Source organism: Nematolebias whitei, chromosome 15, assembly GCF_014905685.2.
Source record: "Nematolebias whitei isolate Nwh7 chromosome 15, NemWhi1, whole genome shotgun sequence".
Lineage (NCBI taxonomy): Eukaryota > Metazoa > Chordata > Actinopteri > Cyprinodontiformes > Rivulidae > Nematolebias > Nematolebias whitei.
In genome coordinates, this window is record NC_056512.1 from 41389274 (window position 1) to 41406772 (window position 17499).

The 17499-nt window shown below is 40.1% G+C and overlaps 2 protein-coding genes and 1 long non-coding RNA gene across 3 annotated transcripts in view; all 3 read right to left on the reverse strand.

Moving 5' to 3' along the window:
* The window catches only part of LOC119421222 (glycine-rich cell wall structural protein-like), a 4557-nt gene extending 3494 nt beyond the window's left edge, over positions 1-1063 (reverse strand). The window contains exons 1-4 of the mRNA XM_037688600.1: positions 1054-1063; positions 959-1006; positions 794-850; positions 218-271 (exon numbers count right to left, since the gene is read on the reverse strand). Of these exons, the coding sequence (XP_037544528.1) occupies positions 218-271; positions 794-850; positions 959-1006; positions 1054-1063 (169 nt within the window). The remainder of the gene's footprint in view (positions 1-217; positions 272-793; positions 851-958; positions 1007-1053) is intronic.
* On the reverse strand, positions 1054-7502 carry LOC119421223 (glycine-rich cell wall structural protein 2). The gene is made up of 7 exons (XM_037688601.1): positions 7490-7502; positions 7369-7401; positions 5935-6009; positions 5767-5850; positions 5224-5253; positions 4381-4425; positions 1054-1175 (listed from the first exon to the last, which is right to left on the reverse strand). Exons 1-7 carry the CDS (start codon positions 7500-7502, stop codon positions 1084-1086), a joined length of 372 nt encoding a protein of 123 aa, XP_037544529.1. The 3' UTR covers positions 1054-1083.
* Positions 7503-8111, reverse strand: LOC119421997. The gene is made up of 3 exons (XR_005187384.1): positions 8062-8111; positions 7899-7919; positions 7503-7549 (listed from the first exon to the last, which is right to left on the reverse strand). It is a non-coding gene; the product is annotated as an uncharacterized LOC119421997 (long non-coding RNA).
* Between the last annotated feature and the right edge of the window lie 9388 nt (positions 8112-17499).

A 17499-nucleotide genomic window follows, 5' to 3' on the forward strand; every position in this document is an offset into this window, starting at 1 on the left:
TATATATATATATATATATATATATATATATATATATATATATATATATATATATATATATGAGAACAGTGCCTTTTATATCATTGAGCTATTTTGATGTAATAGTCGATGTCCGATATTTAACTTTATCGCTAATATCGGCCGATACCAATACCATGTCAATAATATCGTGCATCCCCAATATAAAGTTTTATTCTTGTTTTTCAGAGTTACTTACCAAAGCCGTTACCTGCCATAGCACCAAGATATCCCGTTGCTCCATCACCATAACCTGCCAAGACATTAATTGAAATGTTTGTAAGGAATTCTGTTTAGTTTTGTTTCAGAAAAACAACATTTTGCTTTGTACAAATATGAGGATTGATTTCCTCCAATTTTAGAACTACAAAAATTATTTTCCAATCCCCACAAGTTAGAAAAGCAAAGGATTTTAGTTTGCACGAATTGTGCACTTGGTGTTTAAAACCATAGTTTTTTTACTGAAAGGGTTAAATCTTTGAAGAAAACATTGGACATTGGAGAAACTTGGACTCAGCTCGTTGCTCTGTAGGCAAATAATTAGTTTAAAAGGCAAATTAGAAGGAGCTTCTGAGTCTCTGTTGTCCTCACCTGAGTTCAAGATCTGAATAAAATTTACTCAGGTGCATCTAAGAGGTTTCTGACAGACACATGAATTTTCTTCTCATGGTTTCCCCAAAAGACCAATTTAAATCCAAAGTTTAAACAGAAATTTAGGCTTCGTCCCAGTTTGGAAGACGAGTAACAAAATAAGGTTAACAATAAACAATCTCACCAACTGGTTTCTCTGGAACCGCTTGGGGATACCCACCCTGTCCGAGTGCAGCGGCAGCTAAAGTATAGATTTAGAGAGAGAAGGTATGAAGCTAATAAATGCAATTAAAAAATGTGCACTCATCCTCGTGTTGAAAACAAAGAGAGGGAAAACCTAAAGACTTACCGCCCAGTTTACCAGCTACACCTCCCAGGTAGGCTCCCTGTCCAAGACCTGCGAGCAAAAATGGTAAATCTTTACTACGAGAGCTTTGAACCTACAATGATGCATCCATCAACTGAAAAATAAGATTAATTTTTAACGTGACACCAAACATCACCTGCTCCGTAGCCTCCAGCTCCCATGCTCGCTCCCAGGTAGTTTCCTGCCCCGCCCATATAACCTGTGGAAAAATCCAACCCAGACTGAGCAATTCACTGTTTTAACTGGAAAATCATGACAACATGTCTCCTCATTCACTAGGTTTTGTTCATGAAGATGCCATAGATGATGCAAATGTATCTGAGGCATGAAACTGTCTGTAGACGTGTCCATGAGGAGCTGGTTCCTATCTCCAGCTGTGACTGGGCCAGGGGCTTAGACAACCTGGGCAGGTTACCAGTCCATCACAGAACCACAGAAAGTCTAACAAGTCTCCCTCTACACGCCAGCACACTCCATCACCTTCTGGGGGATCCCAAGGCATTCCCAGACCAGAGAGGATATATACATATTCCCTCTGGTGAGTTCTGGGTCTCCTACCAGTGGGATGTACCTGGAAAACCTCCAAAGGGAGGTGCCCAGGAGGCATTCTAATCACCTCAGCTTACTCCTTTTGAAGCAGAGGTGGCTCTGTTCTGAGATACCCATGGATGATGGAGCTCTTCACCTTTCCCTGAAGGCTGAGCCCGGCCATCCTATGTAGGAAGCTCATTTCAGCTGCTTGAATTCAAGATCTCGTTTTTATTAGGTCATGAGCCATACCTTGTGACCAGGTGAGGGTTACATAAACAGATCAGTAAACTGAGAGTTTTGCCATTCATCTCAGCTCCCTCTTCACCACGACAAACTGGACCAATGACCTCATTACTAAGGCACAGATCCGTCGATCCATCTCCCACTCCAACTTGTCATCATCCATGAACAAGACACCCAGATAGTTGGACTGCTTCGTTTGCGTTAAAGACTCACTGCAACGCAGGGAGCATTCCACCTTTTTAAAGTTCTCAACTAGAACCCACAGATCTTCACACAGAAAGGAGTTTGCCCAACCAGGAGTCAAACCCTTTTGCTGTGAAGCAACAGAGCCAACCCTCTGTACCATCATGCGGCAACGGACAGTAACTTACATGAACAGTAGTTTTCCTAAAAATTCTCAAAATCAAACGTTCAACCAACTTAAATATGACACTTTGTGAGTCATATTTAACACACGTCACTGAATCATATTCATCCTAAGTTTATTTCCTTTAACTCTGTGGTTTGCGTTTTCTGGCCTCGGTAGCCTGATCAGTAATCAGGAGATCATAAGACGCTTCAAATTTAAACAAAGGATCTTTTTTTGCGATACAAAGAGCAATAATCCTACACAGCATATCATCCTAACATTTTGATCCCGTTATTCAGCCTGACAAGTGCAATCTACAACGAGGACAAACTTAACCGCAGGCAGGGTTTTTACATTTATATGGTATCGTGTGTAGACTTTGCTCTGAAACTAAAAGGGTCATAAAAAAACTGCAATGAAACAAACAAACAAAAGAAAAACACTGAGTGTGAAGAACGGATGAAAGTAAAAATGAGTAAAAAGTTCAAATAAAAAGTAAAACCATGAAGCATATTTAGGGGCTGAACTCAAGGTGCAATAACTAAAAAATAAAAAAGACAAACGTAGTACGTAAAAGATGTTTATGATCAATGAGGTGAAGTTTTTTCTCTTACTTGCGGCCTGTGTATTCCCCCCCACCTGCCCTGGGATATGGAGAGGTTTGGACGGTCTTGTCTTTGGTTCAGCTTGAGAAAAATATTTTGTTTCCTCTTCAGTAAAGTCTTTAGCTTCTTGGTTTTCAGCTATGGCAATGCCCAAGCTTTGGGTCGTGCTTGCACCACGGTTCACCGGATCAAAGTACCGGTCTCTGATTTTGGGTCTGAGTTTGTCTTTGGCTCCAGGTCTTTCCGCATCCTGCCTGTTTGCCAGACCAAATGAAGAATCCCTGGTTTCTTGCTGCTGTACCGTGGAGAAAAAATGACTTCCGGGGTCTTGACCTTGTGAAGGAGGATGGTAGGTTCTCTCCTGTGATGGTGGATTGGTGCGTCCGAGATATTTGCCCGTCTTGCCCATATGCAGCTGCGGTACTAAACCTTGAGTTCTTTGAGTTCCTGATCCCAAAAGCCCAAATCGATTGACGTCCAACGACTCTGGTTCAGCAGCAGACTCACAGTCTTCAGCATTTTGTTTTTCTGGGATGAATGGATTCCTGGGACCATAAACCTGAGGAGAACCCAGATATCTGACGTCTTTATCAACAGGAAGTTGTCTTCCTATACCTGCTGCTGCCAGCGTGGCGCCAAGACCCATTGTCCCCTTTACTTTAAAGCCATCATGCTTGTTATGCTTGCCCCCAGGTATTTGTGAAACACCATCTCCAAGTGGTTCATTCTGATTAATAAGGGGCATTGTGGGTCTCAGACTTGACCCCCGAAGGACTGGATTAAGGTTTCTGACCTCAATTCTTGCATGTATTTGAGGAACAGTGGGGCCGAGTACACTGGCTCTCCTCTCGATGGGCGTTTCCGGTCCAACCGTTCTGTCATGCATTCCGTACGCGTGACTTTCAGCTCTGCTCTTTTTTCTTTTAAGATCTTCAAGAGCTTGGCCCAGACCGGCCACCTCAGGTCCACCCAAATCTGCCGCAGACGCACCTGGCAGAGAAATATCATCATGCACTCTCAACTTCCTGCAGGCTCAGAGACAACAGTGTTTCTCAGTCGGCATTAGTGACGTGTGCAACAGAGCCCTTCACGCAAAGAATATCTGGGAGTCTATTAAAAACCAAACAAGTGACTCTCGTATGGTATACCAAACCCTTCAGGGTCTGACGTTAGTCCAGTTTAAAGGGGCAGAATTACAGCTCCAATTAAGAAACAAAAAACCGTGGAGCGCTTGCTCAGTCAGTACAAACAAACACAAAACGGCAGCATGAACTGTGCCAGTGCCATTAAACACAAACACGACAAAGACGGCACACTGGAAAAAGGCTTTTTTAGTCATGATGATTAAAATAAATGAGCACCGTTAATCGCAAAGTTCTTCTCTGGTTGTATCTTTTTGTTGAATACACACCTAACAAAGACCACAAGCAGCTCTCATCGTAATTTTAAATGCATCTTCCTTGGACTTGGAGCCAAAGGGATCATTTAATAAAATGAAATGAACAAAGACACGTTGATGATTTAAAACGTCAACTTACGAGCAATAAACCCAAGTTGCAAATAATCTATCCATGCAAACATTGGAGACAAAGATTAAAGAAAAGGTTTTGATTCCAGTGAGTTGGAATATAAGTTACATCCCAGCGTCCTGAGGTAAGACGTGGAGTTACACTCACCTGGTCGGACTGCAGGATACCCAACGCCTGCAAACGTCCCATAACCTGGTGAGGAGATAAAGAACTGTTTTAAAACAGACGAACGCTGTCCGAACAAGGATGGATAAGATTAGGAATTAGATCATCAGAGGTACAGCACAGGTTGAACCACTGGGAGATGAAGTTAGAGAGACCAGACTGAGATGGTTTGGACATGTCCAGAGGAGGGACAGTGGGTATACTGGTAGAAGAATATTAGAAATGCAGCTGCCAGGAAAAAGACAAAGTTGTATGAAAATAAATTAGTCTCAAAAGTAGTCACACAAGCATAAACAGTTTTTCTAATGTACAAATTTCAATACACACAAGTATTCTGCGCAGACTAATTGTCACATGCACATGTACAAACCACCTGCCGTGGAAGAATCCATCATCACGAGCACACGGACCAGCTTGCTTATGACTTTTGAATCTTTCTTACCGCTCCAAATTCACAAAGGTGATGCTGCGTTCAAGGCTGGTGAAAAGCTGGGACATCTGAGCCTTCCCAAACTTACTGGTATTGGGAAAAGACTAATTTCTAACTTGGCACAGGAGCTCACAACACCTATATTAAAACATGCATGCACACTTAGTTTTTTTTTTAATATCTCATTTCACGCTTGTGTGACTACTTTTGAGACTGTTTTATCTTCATAAGGAGGAGATATACAGATGTAGTCAGAGAGGACATGGAGGTAGTTGAAGTGAAAGAGTGAGATGGAATTGGAGGACTGTGGGGATCCTTGAAGAAGGAACAGCCAAAAGAAGAAGAAACAGACGGATTTGGGTAAATGATGGAAGAAGTTGTCCATTTTTATTTACCTGGAAGAGCGCCGAGACCAGCACCGTAAACTGCAAAATCACAGAGTGAACAGTTAATTTTTCTTTAAAAGGCGCATCACATGTATAAATGGGTCATTTTCAGTTTAATATCTGTGAGAAAACTTTAAAAAAGATCGTTCTGCTTGACCTAAGTTAGAAACTTCAAAGAGAAAATGGCTCTTGAATAAAGGTTCGGCTCAGGTTTCAGTGGCGTAATGCCTCCCATGAAACAGTTTTCTGACAAGCTTTGCACGCAGCTTTGACTGGCAATAATTTAATTAAAAAAGAAAGACACAATAGGCTGAGTGAGCGGCTGCTTTAAACACAAACTTGACCCAAATACCTTCGTATCAAGTTTTGTGTTGTAAAATGTAGTGGGTCTATGTGCCACTAATGGTTTGAAAGAAAACAAACCTAAACTCAACCTCTACAATTTCTGTTTTTATCTCTGCTTTGACAAATTTGCTCCACTTTGTGTTTATATAGGTTCATGTACAAAATTTAAATCTATATTTAACATCTTATCTTATTTCTTGGTCTTACCTCGTTTCCCTGCCTGGCCCAAGCCCATTCCCAGTCCATTTGTAAGTCCTGGTCCCAGTCCCATTCCTGTGCCCAGACTGGCACCTGAAACCACAAAAATGAGCTTTAAAATGTGTCCAAGAAGAAGACAAAAACAAAAAACCGAAGAGGCTCTGGAGGTAACGTTACCATAGGCTCCCTGGGCTCCATATCCGCCCTGCTTCAGGCCCCCTCTGGATCCCAAACCAAGAGATCTGTAGCCGCCTGGAAAAACAACAAAAACAAAACTACTTTTACACGACGGGTTCCAGATACTGTCAAGGGTTCAGTACATAAAACAGCCTGGTACTTACCAGGTACCTGGTCTCTAATGAGGACATACCAGGACCCAAAAAAGACTTACCATAAATTGTCCCTAACAGGGGTGTACATGGTCCCTATTGGGGACATACCTGGACCCAAAAATGACTTAAGTGGTCCCTAACAGGATGTACCAGTCTCTAATGGGGACATACTTTATTTTTACCAGGAGCGTATCAAGTAAGAACCAGACGTGTATTTGGTCCTTAACAGATACATCCCTGGTCTCTACTGGGGACATACCTAGACCCAAAAAAGACTTAAATGGTCTCTAACGGGGATGTACCTGGTCCTTAATTGGGACATACCTTGTTTTTACCAAGCACATACCAAGTTAGACCCTGGCATGTACTTGGGTTCCTAACAGGGACATACCTGGTCCCTAATGGGAACATACCCGTTTTTTTTTTTTTTTTACCAGGTCCAAACTCAGTATGCACCAGGTACAAACCTGTTTTTAAGGAGTGAGTTTCTGGTACTTATTGAGTATGCACTTGGTCTTTAAGAAGTATGTACTTGGTACTTACAGGATATGTATATGGTAGTTATCGGGTATGTGTCAAGTACAAATTATGGGTTTGTACTTGGTAGATAACAGGTATTTAGCTAGTCTTTAATGGGAAAGTACCTGCTACTCATCAGGGAATGTACTTGATTCTTAACAAAAATGTACAGGGTACTTACAGGGTACGTATATGGTAGTTATGGGTTATGTATCAAGTACAAACTATGGGTTTGTACTTGGTAGATAACGGGCACATATTTAGTTCTTAATGGGAAAGTGCCTCCTAGGGATAAGGGAATGTACTTGGTTTTTAACAAATATGTACCGGGTCTTTATCCGTTAGTACCTGGTACATACTGGTAATGTACCTGGACCTTAGCAGGTATAAACCTGATACTTAATGGGTAAATGTGCAATTGGTACTCGGTACATACTGGGTATGTATCGGGAATTTAGTGCATATGCACCAGGTACATCTTGGGTACATGTACATACCCAACATGTACCTGGTGTGTACCTTGTAAGTTTGTTTTTCACAATACGTCTCAGTTCCAGTAGGTACCAGTATCTAGCCAGTAAAAGTCTCTGGCTGTATTTTGTATTACAACTTATATTGCTAATGTTCTTTTGATCTTTATCACAGTAATGGTGAGACAACCGGCAAGAATTAATTTAGCTGAAGAGATTGTTTTTGTTTTGCTTCTGGCTTTAACACAGATTTTATCATATTTTATTGCAGATAATTTCGTGTTGCTTACCAACGCCGAGGTGAGCTGCAGGATACCGTCCCACTGAGGTAAAAAATGGAAAAAAGATTAAACTACAAACACGACTTTTTGTGTAATTATTAGTTCACGAGTTAAATAAAGTTTAACGTACTTCCAGTTTTCATGGCTTTTGTGTTATATCTGCTGCCCAGTGCTCCAAGGGCTCCAGTAACTGACGAAAAGTAAAGGATTTGGTTCACCAACATATTCAGCCGTGTTCTTAACATTTCAAATTAATTTAAAATAGACAAAAAAAGAAACAAAACTTCTCTTGTAACATTGAAGCAGTTTATGTGTCACTGCAGTGGTGCGTATCCATCTAATCTGATAGTTAATCTCAATCTGTGTACACACTTGCAGCATATTTTATGCCTAACTGATTAACAATCAAGTTTTTCAACATATAGATCTGTTGGAGAAAATAACTTAAAGTACGTTTGTGCATCAAGAATAAATTATTCAGTCGTACTCCCTAAATGTGACGTTAATTAAATGTTAGTAAAACTACAAGACAATCTGACCTCCAGGTTTTACTCCAACACCTAAAAAAGAACAGACTGAAATTAGCTCACGACCTTAAATCGTGACTTTTCATTAGGAGTTACATTTTCTCCTTGTTTTTAAAAACAAATATAAAATATATATAAAAAAGAAAGACAAACGGTAAAAACATAAATGACTTACTTTTAAGAGGCAGCGCTCGGCCGTAGGCCACGTTCTGTGGTGCAACGCCTGAAACAAAAAGAACATTTTTTAACGATTTGGAAATAAAACAGATTCATCAAAAGATTAAAAATATTTGGAGGAATTCAGATTCAGCATTTACACGTGTTTTCCTGATGTTGTCCGTAATTAAAATACTTCTGCGTACTTTACATCATTATACTTTTCATACATCAAAACCTTCGGCTCATCTTCAGGAGGCTTTTGTTTTTTGTAACTTTAGACTTTTTAAATATTTAACTTTTTATATTTAAATATTTCCCCCATTGAAAAACACAGAAATCTCAATTGTTACAAAAACATTCTTCTATTTGAAATTTGCTTCAGAGAGTTTCTTCCAATTGTTTCTTCTTATGCTACTTTTAGCCTCTAACTAGCCTTTAGCTACCTTAGCTTTCAGTCAGCATTTTTTACCTTTATCTAACATTTAGATAGTCTCAGCCATTTTCTTGCTACTTTTAGTTAATCTTTTACAGTTTTAGCAATTGTTTTACTACATTTAGCTAGCCTTATGCTACTTTTAGCTAGCCTTATGCTACTTTTAGCCTCTAACTAGCCTTTAGCTACCTTAGCTTTCAGTCAGCATTTTTTTTACCTTTATCTAACAGATAGTTTCAGCCATTTTCTTTCTACTTTTAGTAAATCTTTTACAGTTTTAGCAATTGTTTTACTACATTTAGCTAGCCTTATGCTACTTTTAGCTAGCCTTATGCTACGGTTAACTTGTCATTTGCTAGTATTTTACTAACTTACCTAGCATAATATTACTATTTTTTAAATAGCTTTTTGCTTGTTTTTGCTTTCAGCTAGATGTAAAAGTGTAAAAAATATGTAAAAGCTATGTTGCTTAGCATTTGGCTACTTTTTGCTAGCCTATTGGTATATTTAGCATTTAGCTATTTTTTTGCTACGTTAGCTTGTAGCTATTTTTTTCACATTTTAACTAGCATTTAGCTACTTTTGACTTTTAGCTGACTGGTACTTTAATCTTCTAGCTGTCATTTTGCTTTTAGCTAGTGTTCTGCCTTTTTTTTCAACTTTAACCACTTGGCTTCAACTTCTTCAGCAGTCATTCAGCTGTCAGCGTTGATGCAGAAATTTTAGTTTCTCTTCTTTTGTTTGAGTTAAATTCAATCAAAAGTTTATAAAATTAACATTTTGGGTGAAAAACATAAAAACTCATGTTTTGTTTCTTCGGTTGTTTTAAAAAAAAGTGTTTAAAATGTTTAACTCTCTAAATGTGCGAGATCTGGACGTCACATCGACCGACTTGTGTTTTTAGGAAACAGGAAGACAAAGCGGTCCTCTGATGGAGACGGAGGACAGACGCGTCCTCGCGCTCACGCGTCACATTTTAGCTGCTCCTGACACCTTTCGATGGCGTCCTTTGATTCGGCGAAATCAGAGAAAAAAACACAGAGACGCCCAAAGTCCAAATATTCGGTCTCACAGAGACGACATTTGACACGTGAGTGAGACCGACGATTCATCCGAGCCTCCACTTTACAATTTGGACAAACTTAAAGTTTTTATGGTTAATTTATCGTCATAAATGGGATAATTATCCTCAAAGTGATCCTATAAAAAAAACATTTTTCCACTTTAAATTTAGTTTATACCATAACTCCTTTTTAAAAACAATTATCCTAATTTAATATCAACTTTGATGTAGGTGCACTGATTTATACTTGCTTTGCATCTTTTGAGTCGTTACAAAATATACTAGAAAGAGTAAAACATAAAATTGATGCTAAAGCATGCTCAGCAGGTGCAGCAGGCCGTTAAACCAACAGCTATACGAGACATAAATACATAAAATATGCAAAGTTATTTTATTACCTATTACATGAGTAAATGCTAAAATAGAGAAGTCAACCTGAGAAATATGACAAACAGTAAAGAAGTTGAAATCTTGGTTTGTTTTCTGATCTTTATGGATAATTGGGGGTTTCTCACCTCCTTGCAGAGTTTGCTGAGCGAACCAGAGGAGCAGCGACGTCTGCAGCAGAGCTCGGAGCATCATGGCGGACAATCTGAAGGTCAGGAGCACGGAGAGACGAGAGGCTGGACCGAGTTGGACAAACAGAACCCTGGTGCTTAAAGCATCGTTGCTTCTGGGTCCTTTTATACGTTGGACGGTGTGGTTTTTTCCCTCTGACACACTCCCACCGACCAGTGAACGCACACGTCTGACTGAGCGGTGTTTCCATTAGCTGAGAATGTACATATCGCACACATATGTTCGTACAAACAGAGCGAGAGTCCGCATGTCCTTTGAAAGTTCACATCTTCTCCTAAACATACAAAAAACTGAACTTTTGTAGAACACTTCTGAGCTAATAGTTTGAAAATTTGCACATTTTGTTCAATTTCAGGAGCCAGAAACGTTCCTCACAATCCCCCCCAAGACCATTTAACAAGACACTTATATTTAAAATGTGCCAACAAATGAATGAATATAAATAAAACAATGTAAACGTACAAAAAGTTAAATTCGAACTATTCAAATCTCGTTGCTGAGGGATTTGAATGGTGAATGTAGTTTTGGAGATGAGTGTTTTTCTGGACAGGGAGGGAAGTAAACCTAAATGTTTTTGGTTTAAGATTTTCAAGTGGGTCGGAGTTACACTGCGGAGAAGAAGAGAGATGTTTATTTATTTATTGTGCTTGTCTGAGGCAGCACAGAGTGACGGGTCCTGGCGAGTGGACGGAGACATTTGATCCACCACCAGGAGCAGTGGTGGAGCCAGGGAGTGGTCAGTGGTGGCCTTGGCCCCCGTAGATTAATCTTTAGCCACCCAATCATTTGAGGAAACTATATTTTTAGGCAGTATAAAAACTAGAAAGCATAGTTTCCTCAAATGATCAAAGTAGCTGATGTACATACACAGTAAATGGCGGTGGCCATCTTGGATTTTGGCTTGGCCGCTCAATTTGTGAAAGAATACATCAAGATGCAGTCACACACCAAAATGGAGGTCGGCACGTTTGCTTATTCTTCAAGTTATCCAGCTCACAAGACGGGCAGATATATATGACGACAGCCGTCTTGGATTTTGACGAGGCAATCCAATTTTCTAAAGGAACCACGATGTAGCCACCGGGGTGGAAGCAACAAACTACAAATACTCACATTAATGTAATTAACTACTATATTTTTCACTGTATAAGTTGCATTTTTTGCATAATTTGAATGCCCTGCAACTTACAGGTCGAGGCAACATATTTATGGATTTTTCCACTTTATTAGACAAATATGGACTTGGTGCGACGTGTACGGCGGAAAATACGGTAGATTTTTTTGGGTACTTGTACTTTTATGAGTATTTCTTTCACGTGTGTAATTTCACTCATACTTAAGTACAATTTAGACCATGTAATCTACTTCGCTGCTTTTAAAATCAGAAGTCGCTACGGAGTACGGCCGCAGTTTGAATTAATATTCAAACCGTTCATCTGCATCTTTGTAGCCAATAAGGCTCTCAGATCGCGAAAGCGACAATTATGACGTAAGCAAAGGACAACTCCGTAGAGTAGAGTCATTTATGGACTGAAGATTTGAAGGAAAAGCCAAACTGTCAACAGAGAAAAGGACGAGGTAAAGGCTGAGGACGAGCGCACGTGGCCGTACCTTCAGCAAGTTTTCAGTACAATTTAAGCAGTGTAACAGTACTTGTACTTGAGTACAACTTTTCATTACTCTTTCCACCTCTGAAACCTAAAACAGAAGTCGATACCGCACTCATTCTTCAAGTTGTCGTGCTCGCAACATGGACTGAGAGACACTGTCCCGCCTTCGCTTCGCGACGAGGGACAATTAGAAAAGTGTTTGTAGTTTGTTCGAAGCGCATGTCAGTTTTTTGGTCGTGTGGAAAATTCAGATTTCCTGCTGGCCTTCTAAGACGTCCTCTTTAGGAGGCCACAGAACCGTCGCCTATCGTGCACGTCTGTTCACGCTTGGTCATGCTGACCTGTAAGTCACACTGCAGGCAAAACTGGCCCAAATCTGATTTTATTTTATTTTTTGCAAATATGCAACCCATATCAGAATTTTTGATGGGGGCTCTGACAAGTCCCACTTTCCCCAGATCTGATCCAGGTTACTTTGTTGGTTGGTCTGACGTAACAAAATGTTAAAACAGTCGCCTCTTAAGGTCTTTACATTCTCTGTACTCAACGCGTTTCTCTCCATTTTTGTTCGAAACCAACACAAAAGGCCATCACCACTCGCATTAGTGACATAGACCGGTATAAATATCTGCAGCGTGTTCCTACCATGGAACTGCAACCCAGATGCGGTTCCCTCTTTCTTCTACCTCGGACTACCTTTAGAAAAATAAAAATGGACACGGACACACTTCTTATGGATGAGCCAGATGCAGACAGACAAATGTTTAGAGGTGAACCATGGATGAAGGAGTCGTGAGTCAGACGGGGGTTGTGTTATTGTCTTCTGCTCTGTACCACCAGGGAAGACGATGTGGTGGTCCGCACATGTGACTGAAGTTTTCCTCAAGACAAGAGGCTTCTTTCACAGGTTTAATCATAATATGTGGTTTTCTGGTTTGCATTTAACGCCGCCATGCACGAGGTTAAGACATAAAGTTTGCATTAAGAAAACCCCACGAGGACATAAGAACAAAAGCCTTTCAATATGGTCTTGCACTATATACCGCCTGCACTAACTCCCTTTGTTGCCTTAAAGATCCTAACGAAAGACATTTTTCTAAATGGTTACTAAACGAAAATGCTTTAAAACGACATTTTAACTAAAGTGGCTGCCTCAATGGCTGTTTTTACACCGGTACAGTTGTTGTTCACATAAACTTTGTCTAATTGTGGAGAACCAGGCCTCACCCCAACAAACACATCCTCACACAAATATAATGATGTCATATTTACTTTGTAATTTCCTTTTTTTTCTTACCAGGATATTTGAACAGCACAAACAGATCCTTCTGAAGTGCTCTCATGTGTTTGTATAGTTTTTTTCCCCCTCCAAGATGTGAGGATTAACAAAAAGCAGTGAAACAGTTTGACAGTAAAGCTAATAAATTAGGGTTTTATGAGCAATACTCTGTTGTTTTTAAAAGTATTTTCTCCAAAATAAAGATTAAGGGATTATTTTTAGTACAAAGACCCATTATGTTCCTAATGCTTTTTCCATCCAGTGAGGAATTTTCATACAGATTATTATTTTAGCGTATTTAGTTCTTTGGATCTTTTTGGGGGGTTTTGTCGTATCTAATCTTGTGGCGTCATCTGTCGGGTATGGAACCAGTTTCCTGGACTACAGAACCCTAAAGAGACCTTTGTAAGACCCAAAATGTTAAGATTACGAAGCATCCTGATCAGCTGAGACCAGCTGCAGGTTCTGAGTTAAGAAAAGTTTCAGCAGAGCAAAGATTTCAGTGCAATTCAGACTTTTTTCTTTTGTGTTAAAACAAACTTGATCACTTGTTGTTTGAGCCTTGATGACGCAAACATGAGACGTCAGGAACCAAACGTTCTACCTTGTTAGGCTCGGGAACCCAGGAGTGGCTCTGCTAAATTTTCACCTCAGTTCAGGTGCAGAAGGGATCCCACCTCTGACACCAAATCATTAAAATAAATAAGTAAGGTAGGAAGACAAAGGTTGTTGATTTTTACCAATTTCTTACAAAGAAATGTCAGAGAAACATCCCAGGGATTAATTTCTTTTAGAATATCTAAAAAATAAAGTCACCTAATCATTTCAGTGTCTAGACATAAGGCCACCAGTCTCATCAGAACTGGAAGACCATATCACGAGGCCAGTTTATTGCGGAGATCCAATTTTTTGCATGATTGTTTAAATTACCGTATTTTTTGGACTATAAGGCGCACTTAAAATCCTTTAATTTGATCAAAAATCAACAGTGAGCCTTATGTATTAATAATTCTGGTTGTGCTTATTGACCTCAAACCAATTTTATGTGGTACAACTGAACAATGTTGCGAGTTATTGTGAATGAGTTGAATAAAGTTTGACTTATCTGACAGTTTTGTTTCAATTAATGCGCCTTATAGTCGTAAAAATATGGTATGACAGAAACATGACCTCCATCAGACTCCAGTGTGAACAGTCCATGACCTTGAAGTGACTCACAGAAGACCTGACGTCACGTGCAGAAGTAAATATGGATGCTACACATGTTAGCATGCGTGTATCGATTCTTAAGTTGTCGTGCAATCAGATTAAATAAATGATTGTCCTAAACGTTTGTTTTGTCCAGTTGAACTTTGATCAATGCACTTCTGGAATGGAAGCAACTTACTAAAAGTAGAAACCAACTGAATTATCGATCCCATCACGCTAGTATCAATACAGAGCAACATCAACGTTGGTATCTAAAGAAGATGCAACTGGACTTCTGGTCTGTAGCTGAAGACGTGTTGAGTTCTAAGTTTTAAACTGCTCAGTGTTGGTGTCAAAGTTATCAACATTTGGATCCAACCGCCTAACGCTACACCGCAGTCGTGCATTTGTTTGTGTTTACTTAAAAACCTCTATTAAAATGGCGACATGCAAACCAACGCCGTGGTCCTGTGAGAAGGTGCGGATGTGAGGATTCAGAGTTCAGATGGAGCTCGACCAAACGGACTCGACTTACGGGCTCCAACCGGCGGAGGGAGGATGGCCTCGACTCAGACACGGCGTTTTTGGAGAGCGTGGCAGAGGACGACGAGCGTTTTAGTGACTTCATTTCACTTATTTTACCCGTTGCTGTGATGTTTGCCTTGGACAGAAAATAACGCCGTGGAAGTTTAGGGCGAAAACCACCGAGACCGTGTAGACCCGAGTAGAGTTGAAGGGTTCTTGTTTACTTTTTGCCCCTTTGACACGAGGAAAATGCAAACAACAGAATGTCGTCGAGGCTTCTTGTTAACATAATCCGTTAGCAAAATGGTAACAAAAATGCATTTTGGTGCATTTATGATCACAACGGAGTATTTGCCAACAAAGTTGTTAGTGAACGTGTTTTAGCACAGGTTTGGCACAATGTGCTTTTATTAGTGTAGTTTTTATTCTGTTAGACAAGGGTTGTTAGCAAAAGTGCATTTTTGTTAGGATTCAAGGATTAAAGGTTCTTCGTTGCCAATTGCATCACACGTGGTACATAAGGTGGAACGAAACTGTGTGCACAGCGTCCCAGTTACATCCAACAACAGGAAGAATATAAAGTTTTAAAGAAACAGCAATAAGGATCTAAGATGTAAACCAAGAAATACATGAAACTAAGAATACAATAAAAAGAAACAATACGCCGAACGAGTCTGTGTGAGCAGGTGAGTAAAAATGAACACAGCAGCATGAAATAATCAGCAGCATGAAATAATCAGCAGCACATATCATCAATCAAAGTAGCATTAGAGTGTTTTTTTTGTGCATGGTTAGCATGGTTTTATGAACAAAAATGCTTGTTAACATGGCTTTCTTGGTAAACATGCACATTTGTCAGCATAGTTCGGTTATGAAAAGTTATGAAACTTTTGTTAGCATGGTTCTATACACAGAAGTGTTTTGTTAGCTTAGCTTTGTTAGCTACATTGGTTAAAAAGCAATGACATTTTTCTGAGACCTGGTCAATAGATACAGTTTGCGGTGACTAAATCTTTGCAATAATTTATTTATAATTGAACTAAACTTCTGAGCTTTAATAAATGTGTGTTACCTAACCACTTCAGTCCAGTAAAATGACCAGTTTACTCAACTTCAGCTGTGGTGAGGTTGGTTTTCTTAGCCTTTGGGGCTCGAACAGCAAAGTTTATCTGAGGTTTAACGCTCCTCTCCCTCCAGCTTGAAGAGCACGGTGGACCACCTCCAGGTGGTTCAGTATTTGGGTTCAGCTTCATGTAGCGTGAAGTCTAAGGAAAAAAACAGAGACCTGCTGAGTGACTGGTTTAAGGCAGGTGTTACAGATCTAAATCTGTTTGTAATGCTTCAACCCAACTGCACATTTTGTTGTCAAAACAGCCCAACAGAAAACTGTCTGTCCGCTCAGAGAAAGCCCCGGAGGTGATGCTTTGTAGGGAAACGCGTTTTAAAATGAAAGTAAATCAGCCACGAAAGGAGAAAAGTGTTTTGCATGACATCAATCTAGACTCACAAAGCCAGCAGTAGCGCCGAACATTTCCACAAGCTGGAAATAAAAATACGCCTTGGACAAGTGAACACTGTGAATCTTGGGCGGTGCACTTAAGTGCACTCTTTCTGTGCCAGACTGTGAATAAACATGCAGGAGATGATAGGCACTGCACTCGCTCTGTCTGCACGGGAGTCGCTCGTGCTGCAGACGGGGTTTGGAAGTTTCCACTCGACCTGGCCTGCAGTCAGGATGTTGCTGAAGGGTGGTTCAAGGACCTGCAGCCAGTTACCCCAAAGACGTCTGGAGACCTGAGGGTCCCAAACGACTCTGCTGTCCACCTACAAAATAAAAGTTGCAGACACTCATGATCCTGACGGTTGCTGAAGTTTACAGTTAAGGCTAAATAAGCCTATATATAAGTTTAAATTTAATTTATTTTCCGTAAATCTTCTGGACCCCAGCTTTGGGAACCACTGCCTCACTGAGTCCACATCAGGCTCAGTTTTAATATAATTATTTAATTTACGTTTTAAACGGTCAGATTTTAGGTGGTGGCAGTTATGACAGAAACAATTGCGTGGAGCTTTTTGAAATTATCTGCTCAGTGTCAGAACAAGAAAAAAAAATCACTATATACATAGTTTGAAATATTTAGTCACAAAAAAGCAATAAATACGTTTTTGTTTAACTTTTTCTCACGTTTAACTTTTTGCAAATGACTTCTCAGTTAAATTTTCGTTTCTGTACATCCAGATCGTAAACCCAGTTCAGTTCAAATCCAATTCCAGTCAATTCAATTCTCAATATAGAACAATGTTAGAATTGTTTATCTGAGGAAGCTAATGGATTGTGTCAAACCTTTTCATTACAACCCACATCCTGACCTGATCCTGTTCCTTTCACCAGGGAAAATAACCTCCAGCAGAACCAGAACCAGACCCAGAACCAGACCCAGAACCAGGACAGGACAGGTGACCATCTGCCCTAACAACCTGGGGTTTAAGAGAATGAGAATGAGGCGCAATCACACTATGGCTGGTCCAGGTTCCCATTGACCAGGTGTAGTTCCTATGGACGAGGTGTAGCTCCTATGGTCCAGGTGTAGCTCCTATGGACCAGGTGTAGCTCCTATGAACCAGGTGTAGCTCCTATGAACCAGGTGTGTTCCCAAGGTCCAAGTGTAGTTCCTGTGGTACAAGTATAGTTCCTATGGTCCATGTGTAGCTCCTATGGTCCAAGTGTAGTTCCTATGGTCCATTTGTAGTTCCTATGGTCCAAGTGTAGTTCCTAT

Bases quoted from the DNA above. Each gene is read 5' to 3' on its own strand.
- LOC119421223 (XM_037688601.1), bottom strand. The intron at 6,010-7,368 runs GTAAGCAACACG...TTGTTTTTCCAG, and splicing joins TGCAGCTCACCTCGGCGTTG to GCGGCTACAGATCTCTTGGT. The intron at 4,426-5,223 runs GTAAATAAAAAT...TCTCCTCACCAG, and splicing joins TGGTCTCGGCGCTCTTCCAG to GTTATGGGACGTTTGCAGGC.